Source organism: Ipomoea triloba, chromosome 12 (genome assembly GCF_003576645.1).
Source record: "Ipomoea triloba cultivar NCNSP0323 chromosome 12, ASM357664v1".
NCBI lineage: Eukaryota > Viridiplantae > Streptophyta > Magnoliopsida > Solanales > Convolvulaceae > Ipomoea > Ipomoea triloba.
In genome coordinates, this window is record NC_044927.1 from 7361781 (window position 1) to 7379616 (window position 17836).

General features: G+C 35.8%; 2 protein-coding genes across 3 annotated transcripts; both read left to right on the forward strand.

The window, feature by feature from the left end:
- LOC115997988 lies at nucleotides 1–6208 on the forward strand. 2 transcript variants are annotated; one of them, XM_031237431.1, is made up of 8 exons: nucleotides 1–574; nucleotides 1412–1600; nucleotides 1702–1797; nucleotides 1988–2098; nucleotides 3959–4087; nucleotides 4208–4345; nucleotides 5208–5423; nucleotides 5640–6208. In XM_031237431.1, exons 1-8 carry the CDS (start codon nucleotides 98–100, stop codon nucleotides 6012–6014), a joined length of 1731 nt encoding a protein of 576 aa, XP_031093291.1. In that variant the 5' UTR covers nucleotides 1–97; the 3' UTR covers nucleotides 6015–6208. The 2 variants fall into 2 exon arrangements, with proteins under 2 accessions (XP_031093291.1, XP_031093292.1); XM_031237432.1 differs by having other exon boundaries at nucleotides 5646–6202.
- Nucleotides 6209–13210: 7002 nt separating this feature from the next.
- LOC115997995 (ethylene-responsive transcription factor WRI1-like) lies at nucleotides 13211–17836 on the forward strand. Its single transcript, XM_031237444.1, has 7 exons — nucleotides 13211–13819; nucleotides 14559–14641; nucleotides 14885–14893; nucleotides 15129–15217; nucleotides 15331–15455; nucleotides 16028–16104; nucleotides 16959–17836. Exons 1-7 carry the CDS (start codon nucleotides 13581–13583, stop codon nucleotides 17669–17671), a joined length of 1335 nt encoding a protein of 444 aa, XP_031093304.1. The 5' UTR covers nucleotides 13211–13580; the 3' UTR covers nucleotides 17672–17836.

Below are 17836 nucleotides of genomic sequence, written 5' to 3' on the forward strand. Positions count from 1 at the left end.
AACAAAAAGTCAAAAACAGAAGAAGAAGAAAAGAAGTGCGGTTTTCCTTTCCTTTCCCTTCCCTCCCTGTCAAGAATCTCGTGAGACCTCGCTGAAAATGGCTACGGCCGCTTTCAAATCCACTTCCAAACGAGGAACTTCCACCAACGCTACAAATCCCAATTCCAGGGAAAATCCTACTCCCGCTTCCTCCTCTTCCTCCAAACCGCTCCGACGCCGATCTTTAAGCGTTAGCGCCATTTCTCGGAGCACCTCTCAAGATGCTTCCTCGGAGTTCTCCAACAAGAGGGATAATCCTTTGTTCTGGACCTCGAATTCCCCGCCCGGCGATCATGTTGGAAATGAGAAGGAAATCGGAAACGAAAAAGAAACAGAAAAATCCGCTGTCGATGGATTTGGTATCGGTAAAGTTGCTTCGGGTTCTTCCAAGTCCAGGACTCCCAATTCTGCGGCTGAAAACAGAGGGCGATCGACTACTAGAAGTTCTGGGGGTGTCAGGAATGGGATTGGGAGGAGTGTGTCGCGGGTACGGGGTCGGTCTGTGTCGAGAGGGCACTATGGATCTGCTTATGAGGTTCGGCTTCTTATTTCTGATATATTCTGTTGATTAATAATTTAATATCCAGGGTTTTAGATTTAGTGTGCATATATACAAGTACATCTACTCATACACATGCCTACATATGTATACACACATACATTGAACTGAAATGAGCATTTACTATTGAGTTAACTATATGGGAATGGATATAATCATTTCTTACTGGTTATTAATGGATCTCTTTGTGAATCTATTTACTGGTTTAATTACTATTTACTTCACCAATAAAATATAAAAGGAATGGAGAATAATGGTACACCATAAACTTGGCTCACCACTACGCTCGGCAGTCTTCCCCCAAAAGGTTGAATCCCCAACCCCAATGCCTCCACACCCTGGCCCAACAGTCGACAGTTGAATAATGGTAACTCAGGGCTCAGCATATAGGGCCAAATGCCAGTGCATACTAGGGATCTGCCCACTTTGGGCTAATCCCCACACTGTCGCTGCTGAGTTTCGAACCTTGGTCTTACCCCAAATATTGCCTACTGAACCAGTTAGCTAAGACCGTGTGGGCTAGGCTCGGCAGTCTTGATTAGAAGTGTGGTGATTTTTACTTGAGAGGCAGACCAGTACATGATGAATATTTAGTTCAATGAAAACAAATATTTACTCGACAATTTTGATAATTATTATCCACTGCTAACATTTAGTATAGTTAAAATGAATTCTGGTATGCTACAATTCACAAAGTAATGGAGTATGTAGTGTATTTGATGACTATGATACTTTATGACAGTTAATGCAAAGATTAAGTCTATCGTGGTGTTGGACTACTAATTTATACCCTGGTATGCTTTACTTTGCCAGAGTGAAAAGGAGCAAGAGTTGATTTTATTAAAAAATTCTAAGCAAAGTAGAGAGTTGAAACAGGTTGCTAATAGTTTCAAAGGGTCTACACTAGTAGAAAAGAATACTGACACCTGTGGTCGGGTAAATCGCTCAAAAATAGCAACAGTCCGAGGTCAAGGGATTGAGTGTTCAGAAGATGATTCTGCTGTGAGTATAATTTGCGTGCTTATTATAAGAAATTATAATACTGTACATGCCAGATGATTGCGCTTTGCTACTGTTATATCCATAAAAGTGTATGTTTTCAGTATAGCCAGCAAATTTCAGCTTGGGAAGATGGAATTTCAATAGGTTCTTTGTCTGAAGCAGAAGACAAAATTATCAAAGCTTCTGAGCAGTTGAAGGCAAGTCTTTGGTTTCCTTTAGAGTGCAAGTTGTATTTAACACTATCTAAAAGGCGGACAATGCTTACCTTTTTGTGTACAAGTTGAAGAAATACAGTTTTCTTATTCTGATCTCAAATTGGAACACAAATCTTTAACTTTCATGACAAATTACTGACTTTATTCCATTATCTTTTTAATCAAAATTCAGTCTTTTAGAGATGGCCATTGGGTTAATGATACTGCTGCTAGTGGAATATATGAAACTGTTCGTGCTGAAGTGAGACGTGCTATCAGTGATATTCAAAGTGATCTTCAAAGTGTAAGTTCTATTCTGGTAAATAGAAGTGTGCTTTTATTTTACCTGTTAAATGGTATGCCAAGCATGGTACTTATTATTGTCAGTATATGAGAAGCTTAGCTCTTCAGCTTGAAGCATTCTTCAGTCTGCTTTACAAGTTTGTGTTAAGTATGACTGAGCAGAGATCCCTTCTAGTTCTTCTTGCTCTGGTTTTCTTGTAGTCCAATTCTTTTTGGGAGATGTGAAGGTTATTATCTCAAACCATCTTGTAATTAAGGTTATTTTATCAACTGAACTGTAGTTTTGTTGTGGTTTCTTAAAGCAATTTGGTTGGATGTTACTAACCGAGTAACGGTTAATGTTTGGAGAGCATGCCTTAAAGTGACATGATAATGATTTGGCTTCTATTTTCTTAATTGCTCCTACCTCTTACCACCACGTGATGCAAATTTTGATAAGCATGGAGTAACTGATAGGGCACTTAATAGATATTTAGGGTTCATTCTCTGGTGTTTAGCTGAAAGTTATAAAATAATCTTTTTGTATTTGGCTAAAAGTAAAAAAATTGTATTTTTTCTTGTTTGGTTCATTTTTAAAAACATGAACATAAATCTATTACAAAGTTATTTCTTATAAAATATCAATTATTTTAATGATAATAATAATAATGATTATTTATATTAAAATAAAATTATAAATTAAAATTTATAATAGTTATAAAGATTAATAATGATTTTAACTTGTAGCTTATTATTATAGTAAAAATAAATAAATAAATTGATAAATATAATAATTTTGAACTAATTATTAATTGAAGAAATTGAAGAAAAAACAATTTTTAAATTTTTGGGTTGTGGGCCAGACCAAGGGTTTTGTGTGTGTGTGTGTGTAGCCCAACCCAATTCATATTTTAATCAACCATTGATAAATGTAATATGTTTAAACTAAAGAAATTAAAGGAAAAAAAAAGTTAATTGTTTTTAATCTTTTGGGTTATGGGCTAGACCGGACCAAGATTTATATTGTTTGGTCCAATCTAACCTAACCCATATTTTAACTAGACTAGCTAAGTCCAGTTCAAATGATAACCAGACAAATGGTGGCCCAACCCGCCCATTTAACACGACTCAAAGTGGGAGAGAGAGAATTGAGCTTGAGATAGGAATTCGGAAAATGTATTCAGAATAAAATCTCGGAAGACATTTTTCGCTGAAATGGATCATTCTTCTTTACTAGAATGAGTATTTTCTGTTAATTTTATTTTTCATTGATAGCCAAACACTTGAATATCCAGAAAATGACTTCCGGGTTTCCAAACGGACCCTTAAGTTTTGTTCTCATTCCTTTTAGTAATTCCTTTGTTTTCATAAGTACTTTCATTTAGCTTAATTTTCCAGGGAAGGTGTTCTTCACTGTAGTACCAATCTGCCTTATAAATGATTAGCATGGGAGTAGGTCTTATTGTTTCTGAGGAGGACTTTAACTTGGTTAATTGTTGTCAACAAAATTTAATCTGGTAGGTTGAGCTGACAACATTGTGGTGCTAACTATTGAATTGGGAATTTAGAACATATGAGAAAGGTGGATCCACCATCATCACTTTTGTAGTTAGCACTCTAAATGCAGAATATAGATGTCAATTTAAAGTGCTAATTTTAATGCTTTATATTATTGCGGAATCTCATTTTGCAATCAGTTTCCTATTTGTACCTTACCACATTGGTTTTGCAAAACTCTTCTCTACCTACCATGCAGTAATAACTTTCAATATTACTTTTGGTCAAATTATATTGGCTCTTTTCTTGTCTTTTTTTTTTTTTTTTTGGTTCCTTGTGCAGCTATATGGCATCTTATTGATCTTAACTTTGGGAGTTAATTCAGGTTATTCAAAGGAACAATGTCAATACCATTTCTAGCAACGGTGCTGCCAATATTCCTCCAAACTCGAACCCTGCATCTGTTGAATTAGTTCTAAACATCAGAAGAGAATATTCCAGAAAGCTTGAGGAGGTAATCAGCTTTATTTGAACCTCTAACATTCAGTTATTCAGATGAATTCATTAATTCATTTGGAACTTTTTTGTTTATTTATTTTCATATTAAATTGACTTTTCATGATCTATTTTGAAGTCTGAAGAACGGACTAGACAGTTACAAGCAGATTTGGCTATAGAAGAGCATCGTGGACAGGAGTTGAATAGAATTCTCAAGGAGATAGTACCTGATCCAAAGAAAAATTCTCCTCAGAGATCTCGGATTGGAAGAAGAGTATGTTTTCTAGGGCTATTACAATTCTGTATTCCTCTGATATCACCACCTCACAACCCACCTCCCACCCGGGGAAAAAAATATCCCTGTAAGCTGGGGGTGGTGGGAAAGAAGAGAAAAAAATTAAATGGATACTGTATGTGAAATAACCTATTGAGGGTACAAGTCACTAAGCACTTGCTAAGCTGAAAGTTATCTTGTCAATCTAGATGGAAATAAATGTCTTGGGCATTAGTATGAGGACTAGTTGCATTTATCTCGTGTTTAACTGAACCCACTCCCCGCCCCCACCACCACCACTACCCACCTGAAAGATCAGGATGGAATGAACCCTAATCGAAGACTGCCTCTTTTTCCTTCAATATCTCTTGTGCTGATCTCTTATGGTCTAAGATTATCTAATTATTGCCAAGATTTTTGCTCATTTCTGAAACTGAAGGTTCTGGTTCAAGAATGTCATTGGCTCATTTTTAAAATGGTACTAAGTATTATTTTGGTATTGTGAATTGTGTTGAAACCTTTTGTGTCATATGAGAATGAGGGCCAACCATATTGGCATAGCAAGGAGCTCCACCTATTATATGAACATGCATTTGAGTGATGGACTAAGTAACTTCCTAACATGCTAGAAATTTTAGGCTTGCATCTTTCTGTCTTTTCTTATCATCAAAATGGAAATGATTCTTACCTATAGAATTGAAGTGGCAGGCCACTAGTAACAGGGATGTTAATGGGAATAGAGAAGTTATTGTAGCTATATATATATATTGTAGTATAAAAAAAACTAACATCCTCTAGTTTACTAGTTGCACACAGGTATAACTTTGTTTAGCACTTATTATCTTAACTTTGTCTGCTACAGCGGAGCAATGAAAGAAAAAAGATGACGCAACGTCTTTCTGAAGATGCAATGGCCTACTTTGATCACTTTGATGAATGCGTTTCCATATCAACTTTTGATAGTTCTGACTTATCAGCACCGGAAGATCCACCTCACAGCTCAATTGGAGCTACCTCAGTCAGCCGGAGTCTGTTTGAACCCCAAGGAAGCATGGATAGTTTTTCTGCCAACAAAAAGGTTTTTTCTTTTTCCTATACTGTTGGTGCAAAAGTACATTTCTATAGATGTTTAAAATTTTCAGATGAATCTATATGCTTAATGAATAGAAATTTTTTCTGCATTTGGATAGCCTTTTTCCTTAGATGAGGCTGACTAATCTACATAGCTAAAATAATGATAGTAACTATATGTTGAACATTAGAAAAACTTTGTTAATGCATATAATGTTTCTAGTTGCAGATACTTGGTGGCATTGATCTAATGGGTGGCAATGAGGGTTCCGGTTTAACAGCTGCAGCCAGCAATAGCAAAGAGCCTGCTTTACTGCAGGGAGAGCAAGTTCAGTTCTCTTTCACGCAAAAATCACCAAAACCTTCAGGAGATGACGGCATTAGGAGTTGTATAAAGCGTTTTGAAAGGGACGCCTATAAAGATGCAATTGACTCTGAAATCATCGTATCACACTATGATGCAAGTGAATACAAATTGCAGAGCCAAATCGAGAGTTTATGGTTCGACCGGATGCTATACAGCAGCAGAATAGAATCCGGAGGTTTGCATCTTTGTGGTGGAGGCATTGCAGTGGTTAGTTTTCCTTTTGGTTCTTAAAGTTTGTTAATGAGCATTGGTTGTTTCTTTTTACGTTTCAAGGAGAAAAAAATTAGAGAGAAAAGGATCAGGCCGGGAAAGTGAATCGTTGGCTTACTCATTATTATATTTATTTATATTGTTGCTTATAAACAAATAAAAGCAATGGCCTATTGATTAAAAAAGGTTTAAATTTTGCTTGGTGATGATATTAATCTATTTTTTTTCATAATTATATAATCAATTTTTAATCTAACTTTAAAAATCATAGTTAACCAGCTTGGTCGGGGTAAGTAAGTAGCCATGCACTCTCATCCGTTAGGTATGGTGTTCAAACTACCTATCGTGTAGAAAAATTAATATAGTCAGCACTTTGCTCGTTAATTGGGCCAGTTCAGTGTGAACAGAGATTAGTATAGTATAGTATGTGTTTAAAGGCACATTTTATAGTTAGGGTTTGTTCAGTACACTTTATAGTCTAACAAAAAAATCATAATTGACATGAATTCATTTATACTATATACTTCAGGTACATATTATTTTTCAAGTTCAAGAGTGTTATTGGTAAATTGAATATTTTACTACAATTTCAAGTTCAGAGTGTTAGTATTGTAAATTTTAAGGTTCAAGTACTGGATAACTATTAGCTATAAATGTTGGTTAACTTTTGATGTTGCTATAATTCTCTCTTGAACAAATAAAATTGTGCGTAATTTAACCTTATCTTCTTCTCAGGGTTGACTTGTATTAGTTAGATTCATTAACAATTAACGTAAACCACAAATGACATCACATGCATTTAGGTACAATTTTAGTGAATAGATCATACTTTCACTTCCATTCCACCATACAAAACTCTTGCTAACACTTCCCTATATGTTGTGCAACGATTGAAACAGGCAATCAAAATAAAGAAATTAAATAATGTGAACAATTAATTCATAGAAGTAAAACAATAAAAAATCATTAAAATTGTATCCTCATCTTAACAAGAGAAACTAAACTAAGCGTATACTTGAAAGTAAAAATTATATATATTTTGCTCAAACTAAAAATATTTTAAATACTGAATCTAAAAATCACTTAATTTTTTTTTATTTGTGATTAATGTTATAATGTTAGTCTAAAAAAATTGAATTTGAAGAATGAATGTGGAAATAAATATTAGTAATCATATTTAAAAAAAAAAAAAAAAAAGAAGTAAAAGAAAACAAAAAACAAAAAAGAGATGGAAAACAAAGATAAATGTGTCCTAAATTTGGCAGACAATGATATCGGCAGCTATCTACAAAATTGGGCTACCGTTACACGTAGTTTGGCAAAGCCAACCAGTTGCAGATTTTATTTGTTTGCATTATTCGTGTGTAACGCTAATCTGACTTGGCAACTATAGCTTTTGTAATGTTGAACCAAAATAGGATATGCATGAGTCACTATAGCGACACTCTTTCTATCTTCTTGCAATCAAATGGGTGATGAGCATTATAGGGAAATAATAAATGATGGGCATCTAGATTTAATGTAAAAATTATAATGGTGAAAATCACGGATTTTGATCATGAAATAAAATAGTTAATTTCAAAAATACTTCATTGACTATTGACATTTATCAATTTTTATCTTCGACTTTTAATTGGATCATAAATAGTCCATTAACTATTGATCTTTACCAATTCTCACTTTCAACATGATCGTAAATGATCACTTAACTATTGATTTTATTCCAAATTTGACCTTCCAATTAAATACTTATTCAATAAATATTAAATTTAAGAGTAAAAATGTAAAAATTGGCTTGTTGTTTAGATGGACAAATTGAGTTCATAAACTTTGATGGTTTTATCGGGAGCGGGTCCACCATAAATAAGGTATAACAATATCGAGCGGAATAGGAAAATAATAATGTTATTGACTGGAGCGTGGGGCCCAATAGAATACGTACAAAGCCCAAGAAATAGCAGCCCAAATAATAAATAAACAAATAATAGGGGGACTAGTTAATAAATACAATAAATAAAGAACTAAGGGACTGATGAATAAATAGAATAAACACCAACTAAAACCTTGTTGGAGGATTGACCCATGTCTCTACAACGCGGCGGACAAGACCTGGACCACCAGATCGAAGAAGTCTTCGTGACTTGATCGGGTGTCCTGAACAGACCGCAAGCCCGTCTATTTATACTATCGCACACCCAATCTTCACCATCCACGCGTACGGCACAGGGTGGGGTTCTTTCTCCACCAACCACATACCCCCTACCCCCGCTCCCCCTTGAATAACCACACACCCCCTACCCTAGGTTCTACCTCATGCACGCCTAGTTAGCCCGCTCTGCACGTGCAAGGCGCCACGTGCCGGCACCCCTTTGACCACAACGCCACGCCAACAGCTTAACCTCGCTGCTTTCGCCACCATCCTCCTTCACCGCTAAAGATCCCGTCGTCTCCGACCCAACCACAACGCACCTCGTCTGGTCCAGCCGTTTTCGAGTTCGCTTGGTCCAGTCGCATGCCCCACCCGGTCCAGCCGCCTTAAGGTCCACCCAGTTCAACCGCCACAAGTTCAACCTGGTTCAACTGTCACATGCTCCTTCTTGGCCTCCTGCTTGCTTGCCTCCACGTGTACTGCCCACATCATATGCGTTTCTAGCCAACAAGATTTGAGGCCAACCTCTTTCCTTCACCACCCCACTCGGGCCAAGGCTAAGTCCAATAAAATGGCCTCGGGGTCCCATGACCCCATCAAACTTAATACATTAGCTCATTAGTGGTAATGTGAAGAACCAAATTTTGTACTATTACCCTTAAATTTAATATTTACTAAATAGATATTTAACTGGATGACCCAATTTTAAAAAAGATCAATAGTCAAGGGACCATTTATGGTCAAATTAAAAGTTGAGGATCAAGACGAAAGGGTTATCACCCTCATTAAAGACTGCAAAGAGCTGGCCAAGAATTTTAGGCTTTTGCCACATTGACAGAGAAGAGAATCAATTTGCATATTGACTCGCAAACTGAGGGCAATCTTTGGACTGGGGGACCTCTTTTTTAGACATTGCTTCGGATAGCATTGAAGATCTCTTCTGGGCAAAAATGCATGGCATCTCTAATCGCAGAATTAGATAAGGCCTGTTAGGCTGGTGGTTGTACCCAAAAAGAAAAAAAGCCAAGGCCGAGCATTGATAAATGTCATACTTGAAAATCGGGAATAAAAATTGATAAATATAAGATACCATTTTTAGAATTAACTCTAAAATAAAACTAAGGCTGTCCTCAACCTTGTCAATCTCCCCCTTTTTAATCTATGTGGCAAGAGAGAGTTTATTTTTATTTTTATTTTTATTTTTTTTTATTTAATGCCATGTGTGTTGCAATATGAGAGAGAAATTGCTAAATTAGCCAGAGGAGAGAGAATGAAAAAGTGGGAGAAAAAACATGGTAAATATGATTTGTGTGCTTTTTTATCTTTTTTATTTCCTATTATATTATTTAGTTATTATATTTATAATATAATATGCAAATTTCAAATAGTGAAGAATTTACAAATTTGATGATGTGGAAGTGAGACCCATTTTAAAAAGTGAGAAATTTCTGGGTTAGGGATAGCCTAAGAAAGATATTGCAATAGGTGAGAGATAGAATTAACTCTAAAATGAAACTAAGAAAGATATTGGAATAGGTGAGAGATAGAGATAGAATTAACTCTAAAATGAAACTAAGAAAGATATTGGAATAGGTGAGAGATAGGGATAGATTTATATAAGATATCATTTTTATAATTAACTCTAAAATAAAACTATAAAACACTCGGTTCGAACCCACTTCCTTTCATGTTGGAGTGTATACCGGGTGCCACTAGACCACAAGGTCTTTGGCGATAGGAGATAGATTAGTTTATGAGTTTTAGAATCGCATGTCTAAAGACTAAAGTTAATTATGCCGTATGGATATTTTATATTTTTATATAACAATTTTAACATTACCAGCCCATTACCAGTCGTTTGGTTACAATTTTGGGGGTGGAGTATCTCAATTCTATAGGAGAGAATAAAGTATGAATTTAAAATTTATTAGTTGGTTTACGAGAATAGAATCAATTCTAGTATTTGATATATTAGTGAGATAGTTTACTATCAATATTAAGTAAATGATATATTTTCAATTTTACCCATAGTAAATGCACACATAAAATTTTCTCATAATTTTTATAAGATATTTTGGATAATCAAATTATAAATGCTGTATTTATGAAAAGTGATAAGTTTTTACAGATAAAAAGGAATAATCATACCTAATGAATTTTATAATGTCACATACTTTATAAAAAAAATTTCCATCCGTCTAATTAATCTTCATTCGCTCCGAGAGGCATAGCCGCACAGGAACTTCCCATAAAGAAATTCATTTGTCACTTGAGCTACCCTTTGAGTCACATACTTTATAAAATTGTATCTAGAAATATAAAAGAAAAGAATATAACTTGACAAAGCATAAAATACACCCATGTAAAATTTTCCTAACGAAAATATAAACACATAGACACCCATATTAAACATATTTACTATTCAACCATTATATCATCTTTTATGATATCAAATAGGGACAATAAACCAGAGTTGAAGATTTTTTAAAAGAAAGATTATTTTTTTTTGAAAAAAAAAAAAAAGAAAGATTATTAATTTTTTATTTTGCATAAAATTTTCAAAATTGAAAGTTTTAATGATTAAAGATAATAAATTTTTGAAATACATATGTACTAAATAAAATTTTAATAGAGTTATTTTTGTTCTGGGTTAAAAATCTAAAATTATAACCTTTTTGAAGGTTCCACAATATATTACAATCATAAAAAGTTAGTGATTAAAATTAGTAAGAAATAATGAATGACTAAAAATACAGTTTTTTTCTTAATTAATCCTAAATTTCAGGCCTCTAATCGCTTTCCGAAATTCCGATATACTGTGTGCATTTTAGTATACAAAGTACTGTTGATGAGTGTAACTCTTTTTTGAGTTCACACCACGCGCGGCCCTCTATTCACAAACCACTTTCAGACTACCCCACCTCTTCAAACTTCGTTTTGTCCATTTGTTTTTGGGTTATCTTGTGGTCTAGTGACACCTTGTGTCCCGGAAAGCACTCTCACATGAATGATGGGAGTGGGTTCGAGCAACTGTTGACTCTTTATGCTTCAGTGATGATGGGAGTGGGTTCGAGCCTCAGTGGAGGCAACTGTTGACTCTTTGTGCTTCAGTAGGGTGGAGGCAACTGTTGACTCTTTGTGCGGGTGGAGGCAACTGTTGACTCTTTGTGCTTCAGTAGGGTGGAGGCAACTGTTGACTCTTTGTGCTTCAATAGGTTGAGAAAGGAGGCAAGGCAACTGTTGACTCTTTGTGCGGGTGGAGGCAACTGTTGACTCTTTGTGCTTCAGTAAGGTGGAGGCAACTGTTGACTCTTTGTGCGACTCTTTGTGTGGGTGGAGGCAACTGTTGACTCTTTGTGCTTCAGTAGGGTGGAGGCAACTGTTGACTCTTTGTGCTTCAGTAGGTTGAGAAAGGAGGAGACAACTGTTGACTTTTTGTGCTTCAGTAGGGTGGAGGCAACTGTTGACTCTTTGTGCTTCAGTAGGTTGAGAAAGGAGGCAACTGTTGACTCTTACTGTTGACTCTTTGTGCTTCAGTAGGTTGAGAAAGGAGGCAACTGTTGACTCTTTGTGCTTCAGTAGGTTGAGAAAGTAGCTATAAACAGATACTACGTTGTAACGGAGTCAGTAGCACTAAAAAAAACAAAATCTATTTGTAATACTTAGGTGGCATTTAGAAATCTATTTGTAATACTTAGGTGGCATTTAGTTGGTGACTTTTAGACCTTATGATAATAATAACAAAGAGCTAATATCACCTTCATTGAGACATGATCAGTACATGTCACTCGACCACAAGATTATTGACATGAATTTTAATACTTATTATTATATTTATTTGTTTACTTTTGTTATTCTACTATTAGAATCAAATCATTTAGTAATTACAAAACTCATTATTAGAGAAGATTTCATAAATCAAACCAATTAAAGAGTAAGGGTCCGTTTAGAAACCCGAAAAATGACTTCGGAAAAATATTTTTCGAATTTCCAGTGTTTGGACGCAATAGATTCGGTCAACGGAAAACATTTTCCATTAACTGGGAAAAATGTAGGCATTTTGGCGGAAGTCATTTTCCGCCAATCATCAATACATGTTTCTGCATGTTTCTGACGGAAACCAAGGCTCTTTTTTTTTTTTCAAAAAATTAATAAATAATAATATTATTTTGATTATTTTTATAAATATTTTTATATTTTAAATAAAATATTTAAAATGTTTAATTATACAATTCTACTCATTTCCAGAAAATGAATCAAACACACTAAGACAATTTTCATAATGTAATCAAATACTGAAAAAGGAAATATTTTTTAAAGAATGACTTATTTTTCAAAAAATATTTTTCTTAAAGCCATTTTCTTACTTTCCAAATGGACCTAGGTGAATTTAATTTCCTTGCCAAATCACAAGAATGGGACAAAGCCCTGAAAAACAGAGTAGAGAGCCAAAGACTCGCTACTAAGAACAAGAATAAAAAACTTGAATATTGATACCCTTCTAAATGTGTTTTGTTTCTTATTTTATGCTATTTAAATAAGTTTGTTGACAGAAGATCAAAAATGGTTATGTCACAAGAATACTAAGACTAATAAAGAATGTTTTGAAAAAAAAAACTTAAAAGTAAAATGTCATCTATTAATCTATGACAAAAAATAAAATTAACTCTATTTTTAATACAACTTGGATATTGACACCCTTCTAAATGTGTTTTGTTTCTTCTTCTTCTTCTTCTTCTTTTTTTTTTTTGAGTACTATTGATTTTGTTATATTGTAATATCTGTTCATTTATAGTTTCTTAAACTGCTGAACCACACAGAGTTGTTCATTTATAGTTTCTTAAACTGCTGAAACACACAGAGTTAATACCGCCTTCACTGAGGCTCGATCTTATGACCCCATTTCGGAGAGTTTGTTATTTAATTTGGCTCCACTTGAGCATTTCCATTTTGCAGAGGTGGCCAAAATGTAATGACAATTGGTTGCATGAATCTGTGAATTTGACCAAGTGTTGAAATTCCCAACTATACATTATTATTATTATTATTACTATTAACCCATCACACATGTTTAGCGCACCCTTCCCAACTCCCCCAACAGACACTCAGCTGTTTCATAACTTTCAGAACATACAGCCACCCCTCCGCTGTCATGGCAATGCCGCTTTCTCTTCTCTTCAGATTCTATTCTCTCATCTCTCATCTCTCAATTTGGTAAACCACTTTAGTTTACCAAAAAGGCAAGACAGAGAAGAAAAATTACACACACCCTTTTCCTTCCTTTTCTTCAACATTCCCATTTTTTCTACACCAACCCACCACCTCTCTCACCTTCCAAACTTCCAATTCAACTCATTTCGTTGTGTTATTACTCCTATCTTAGTATTATTAGTTGAATAGAGGGACAAAGATTGAATCTTGGATTGATTTTCTCGGAGATGATGAAGAGGTTTCGCCTTCCTTCTTCTTCTTCTTCTTCTTCTCCTTGCTCTTCGTCTTCCTCATGCATTGTTGGGTCCGGCGGTGAGATTGAGGTTCTACCGGAGCCTGTGAAGCCCATTCTTCAGCCCGAACCCAGGCCCAAACGCCCCAGAACCAAGAGAAATAAAATCCTCAATGCTCATTCCCCCACATCTGGGTCTACCGGGAGAAGCTCCGTTTACAGAGGAGTTACAAGGTACACTAAGGGTGCGTTTGGTTCGCACATGGGAATCGGAATCGGAATGGGTATCAAATACTTGGTAATGGTAATGGGTTTTGGTGAAAGTATTTAGCATGTATGTTTGGTAGTTGGGTGGAATGGGAATGATTATTAATAGTTGGGGAAGAAATGATAAAGGAAGATGAAACCCTTATTTAATAAGGGTATGGGTTTTGCCATTAATGGGGTATTCCAAACCCATAGTAGCATTCACAAAACCTATCAACCAAACACTAACAATCACTTTGATACCCATACCTTATGCCTAAACCCCCAACCAAACACACCCTAACTACTACCCTATCTGTTAGTTTTCAAAGTTTATCGGCACACCAAAAGTTATAGTTCGTAAAAAAGATACACTTTATTTTCTTATACTGTCCTATTTTTATTTTAACATTCTCGAGAGGTAGGGTATAGTACTTGGCCCTTCGAGTCTCAATTCGACAATCCCTTAGCCACCTGGTTGAGTTGGCCTTCACGGGCCTCGGCCAAGTGTATGTCAGCGGGAAAATGGAAAATTTTATGATGTTTTTTTATTACAAGATAGTATCTGTTCTATATTTTCTTGATGTCCTGTTACCTGCCATTTGGAACAGTAATAGAGGTGCCATTTAGAAAATTTGGTAATGTTTGGCCAGTTTTGATTGCATGCATGATATTTGGGTTTCTGATTTTTTTTTTTTTTTTTTGGTTTTTAATTCTGTAATTTTAGGCATAGATGGACTGGGAGATATGAAGCACACTTGTGGGACAAGAGTATCTGGAATAGCACTCAGAACAAGAGAGGGAGACAAAGTGATTGCTCTACTTCTACTAATCTACTATACTATACTATAATCCCACATTTTACTTCCTTCTCTTTTTATGGACCCTTTTTCCTTTATATAAATTGAACTAGAAAGAAAGGAGATCTGCATTAATTTTTTTTATCAGCTTTGCTAATCTCAATGAATTAATTAACTGATTTTATGCATCTCTCTTTTCTGACACTTGTGATGATCCTTGTCATCTGCAACCAACGCTCTTGTCGCTACATAGCTTATTTGGGTAAGCATTAATGCCTCTCTGAATCTGCTTATAGTTTTGTACCAGATATCTCATTAAAGTGATACAACATTTTATATTTTCTGTGAATTAATTAGTTCCATCATGAGTTTAATTTCTGCACAAAAAAGTTGGTCCATGTTGAATTCTACTAATAATTTTGATTACTTCTCCTGCCATTTTAACTGTATATATATTTATATTTTTGATGGGTAATATAAGTTTTTATTGAGTGCAGGTGCATATGAGAGTGAGGAGGCTGCTGCAAGAACCTATGATCTTGCTGCACTTAAGTACTGGGGGCCAGTCACCACGCTTAATTTTCCGGTATTTGTTCATTTTTCTTTTGATTTCTTCTGTATATATGATCTGTTTTCTTTGAACCAATTTTGGTTCTTGGCATTGTTTGGAGAATTATGGCATTGGTTGTGCTGTTGTAGATTGAGACATATAGCAAAGAGCTTGAGGAAATGGAGAAGTTGTCTAGGGAGGAGTTCCTAGCTTCACTTCGGCGCCGAAGTAGTGGATTTTCTAGGGGCGTTTCTAAGTACCGTGGTGTTGCAAGGTACAAAATATACGTCAAAAAGTATAGACACTCGAGCATTTTTTCTTTTGGAAACTGTTAGGATGAAACGCTTACCATTTGTAGCGAAGGTGCAACTTTATTTCCTTATACTATCACCACATTTTCCAGAGACAGGGTGCTGGACTTGGCACTTCAGACCTCCGCCCAACAATCCCCCTAGCTACCGGGTGATGGACTTGGCCCCCTTCAGGCCTCTGCCCAATAATACCCTAGCTACCGGGTGCTAGACTTGGCCCTTCACTGGCCTCCGCCCAACAGAAACTATGTGTAGAAATCAACATCCTTGTGCATTTTCAAACTATTTGACAATTTAAGTGGGACCTGCCTGGATTCTCTGACTAAATCCAGAGTCAAATTTTATATTTTCTGAAGGCTAAAACAAGTCATAAAGGCATGAATATGATCTATGACTTTAAAGAGTTGTGGAGTGAGAATCTTTTTTTGACATCTAAAGAAATTTGGAATTTTTCTTTAACATTGTAAGGGTGGATGTGATCTATTCTTTTAGTTTGTTACAACCCCGCTTGAGTTGATCTATCGAATTTTCACAGGCACCATCACAATGGCCGTTGGGAGGCACGAATTGGACGAGTCTCTGGGAACAAGTATCTTTACTTGGGGACTTTCAGTATGTTTGCTTTTTATGCATCTACCCTCTACTATAAATTATATGCTGCAAATGCTTCAACTGGCTTAGCTTGCTACTTACTTTCTAGGGATTTTACCAGATTTGATCAAACTTTTTGAAAGTTTGTTCCCCCTTTCTCTTTTTGTTTATTTTTAATTGGAAATCTGATTAAAGATGGTTGCAGCAGCATAGTTCTCCAAAGCTGAAAAGAATACTTTAATACCATTTTTGGTTCCTGATATTCTCAAAAGCTTTCATGATGCTAGGGGACTAAACGATTTTGATAAACTACTTACAATCCAATTAAATTCTAATATTTGTTAGGGTCAAGCACTTATTACTGCGCCAAAAGTTATAGCTCGTAGTGAATGCGCAACTTTATTTTCTTATACCGCCACCACATTTTCGAGAAGCAGGGCGTTGGACTTGGCCCTTCACCGGCCTCTGCCCAACAGATTATATTATCTGTGCAATCTTTTCGCGTCTTAAATAAGACCAGATACCTGATAGCTCATGGTGGTTTAAATTATTTGGGTGAAATGATATCTTTTTCCGCATATATCATTCTTATTTTGTCTCTTCATATTTCTTAATGCATGATTGCCTGTATTTGCTATTTCTTAATTCTTAGTATATTGTCTGATGATTTGAAAATGAGGTTATTTTCCTTTTCAACTGGTTCAGTTTCCCTGGATAATTGACTGTAACAGGATTAGATAGGTGGTTTTTGAGGTTTACCATTCCAAGAACTTATGCAAACCAAGTTCTGTTTCTCTTATATGTTTCGATTAAGGTCTCTGGTTGTGAAAGAATTTATGGATCTTATTGTGATTCGTTTACGCCTATTATTGAAGGCACTCAAGAGGAAGCGGCTACAGCGTATGATATGGCAGCGATTGAATACAGGGGTTCGAATGCAGTGACGAATTTTGACATCAGCGTTTATGCTGATAAGCTGAAAGAGATTCGAGAAAGGAACGAGAGGGAGCAGCAGGGTAACGATGAGTCCTCGTGTGAAGTTCAGTCCAATGCACAAGAGGAACACAAAGAAGAAAGCCAGAAATGGAATGAAGAGGAAAAATACTTTGTGGAAGAAATAGTTCCAATGTTAGAGGATGCTCGGTCCAATTCGGAGGGAAGAATGGAACATCCTAAAATCCCGAAACTGGAATTTGCTCCTTCTCCTTCCTCGCCTATGATTACAGCGATTGACCCTCTGGAAGAGCCCGAGAGCTTTTGGAATTCCCCGTGCATGGATGCTGGGCACGACTCGTTTCCAGTTCATGATCTTCATCTCGACGAGAAGCCTTCTTACCTGCTTGATTTCTTCAACGACTCCAGCATAGGAAACAGCCTCGATTTCCTTTTCGAGGAACCATCTAGTGGTAACGAATTCGGATGCAGTGACATATGTGGCAGCACGACGCTCATCTCCGATGAATTTGAAGCAGCTATGGTTAACGAAGGACACAATGCCGCCTTTACTGCCCCTTCGCCTTCATCTAATTCGACAACATTATCGGTATATGCAGAAATTTCTGCTGCTTCAAAGTTGTTAAACTGTTGATCTGAAGTTTGAGAGCAGTTGTAGGTTCTAGTTTAGACAGGACAACAAGGTATGATTGACTTGCATACACAGGTTTAGTATTTTTATTAACTTCTTCACATTCAGTCTTCTTAGAGTTTTGTTTTTATTTATTTATTCTTTTGATAAAAATTTGTCTTCTCAGAA

What these genes read in the sequence shown, in the direction of transcription:
- LOC115997988 (XM_031237431.1), top strand. Translation starts at nt 98, where the DNA reads ATGGCTACGGCCGCTTTCAAATCCACTTCCAAACGAGGAACTTCCACC. An exon ending in ACTATGGATCTGCTTATGAG is followed by an intron (nt 575 to 1,411) that starts GTTCGGCTTCTT and finishes TTACTTTGCCAG; the next exon opens with AGTGAAAAGGAGCAAGAGTT. An exon ending in GTTCAGAAGATGATTCTGCT is followed by an intron (nt 1,601 to 1,701) that starts GTGAGTATAATT and finishes GTATGTTTTCAG; the next exon opens with TATAGCCAGCAAATTTCAGC.
- LOC115997995 (XM_031237444.1), top strand. Translation starts at nt 13,581, where the DNA reads ATGATGAAGAGGTTTCGCCTTCCTTCTTCTTCTTCTTCTTCTTCTCCT. An exon ending in AAGTACCGTGGTGTTGCAAG is followed by an intron (nt 15,456 to 16,027) that starts GTACAAAATATA and finishes GAATTTTCACAG; the next exon opens with GCACCATCACAATGGCCGTT. An exon ending in TCTTTACTTGGGGACTTTCA is followed by an intron (nt 16,105 to 16,958) that starts GTATGTTTGCTT and finishes CTATTATTGAAG; the next exon opens with GCACTCAAGAGGAAGCGGCT.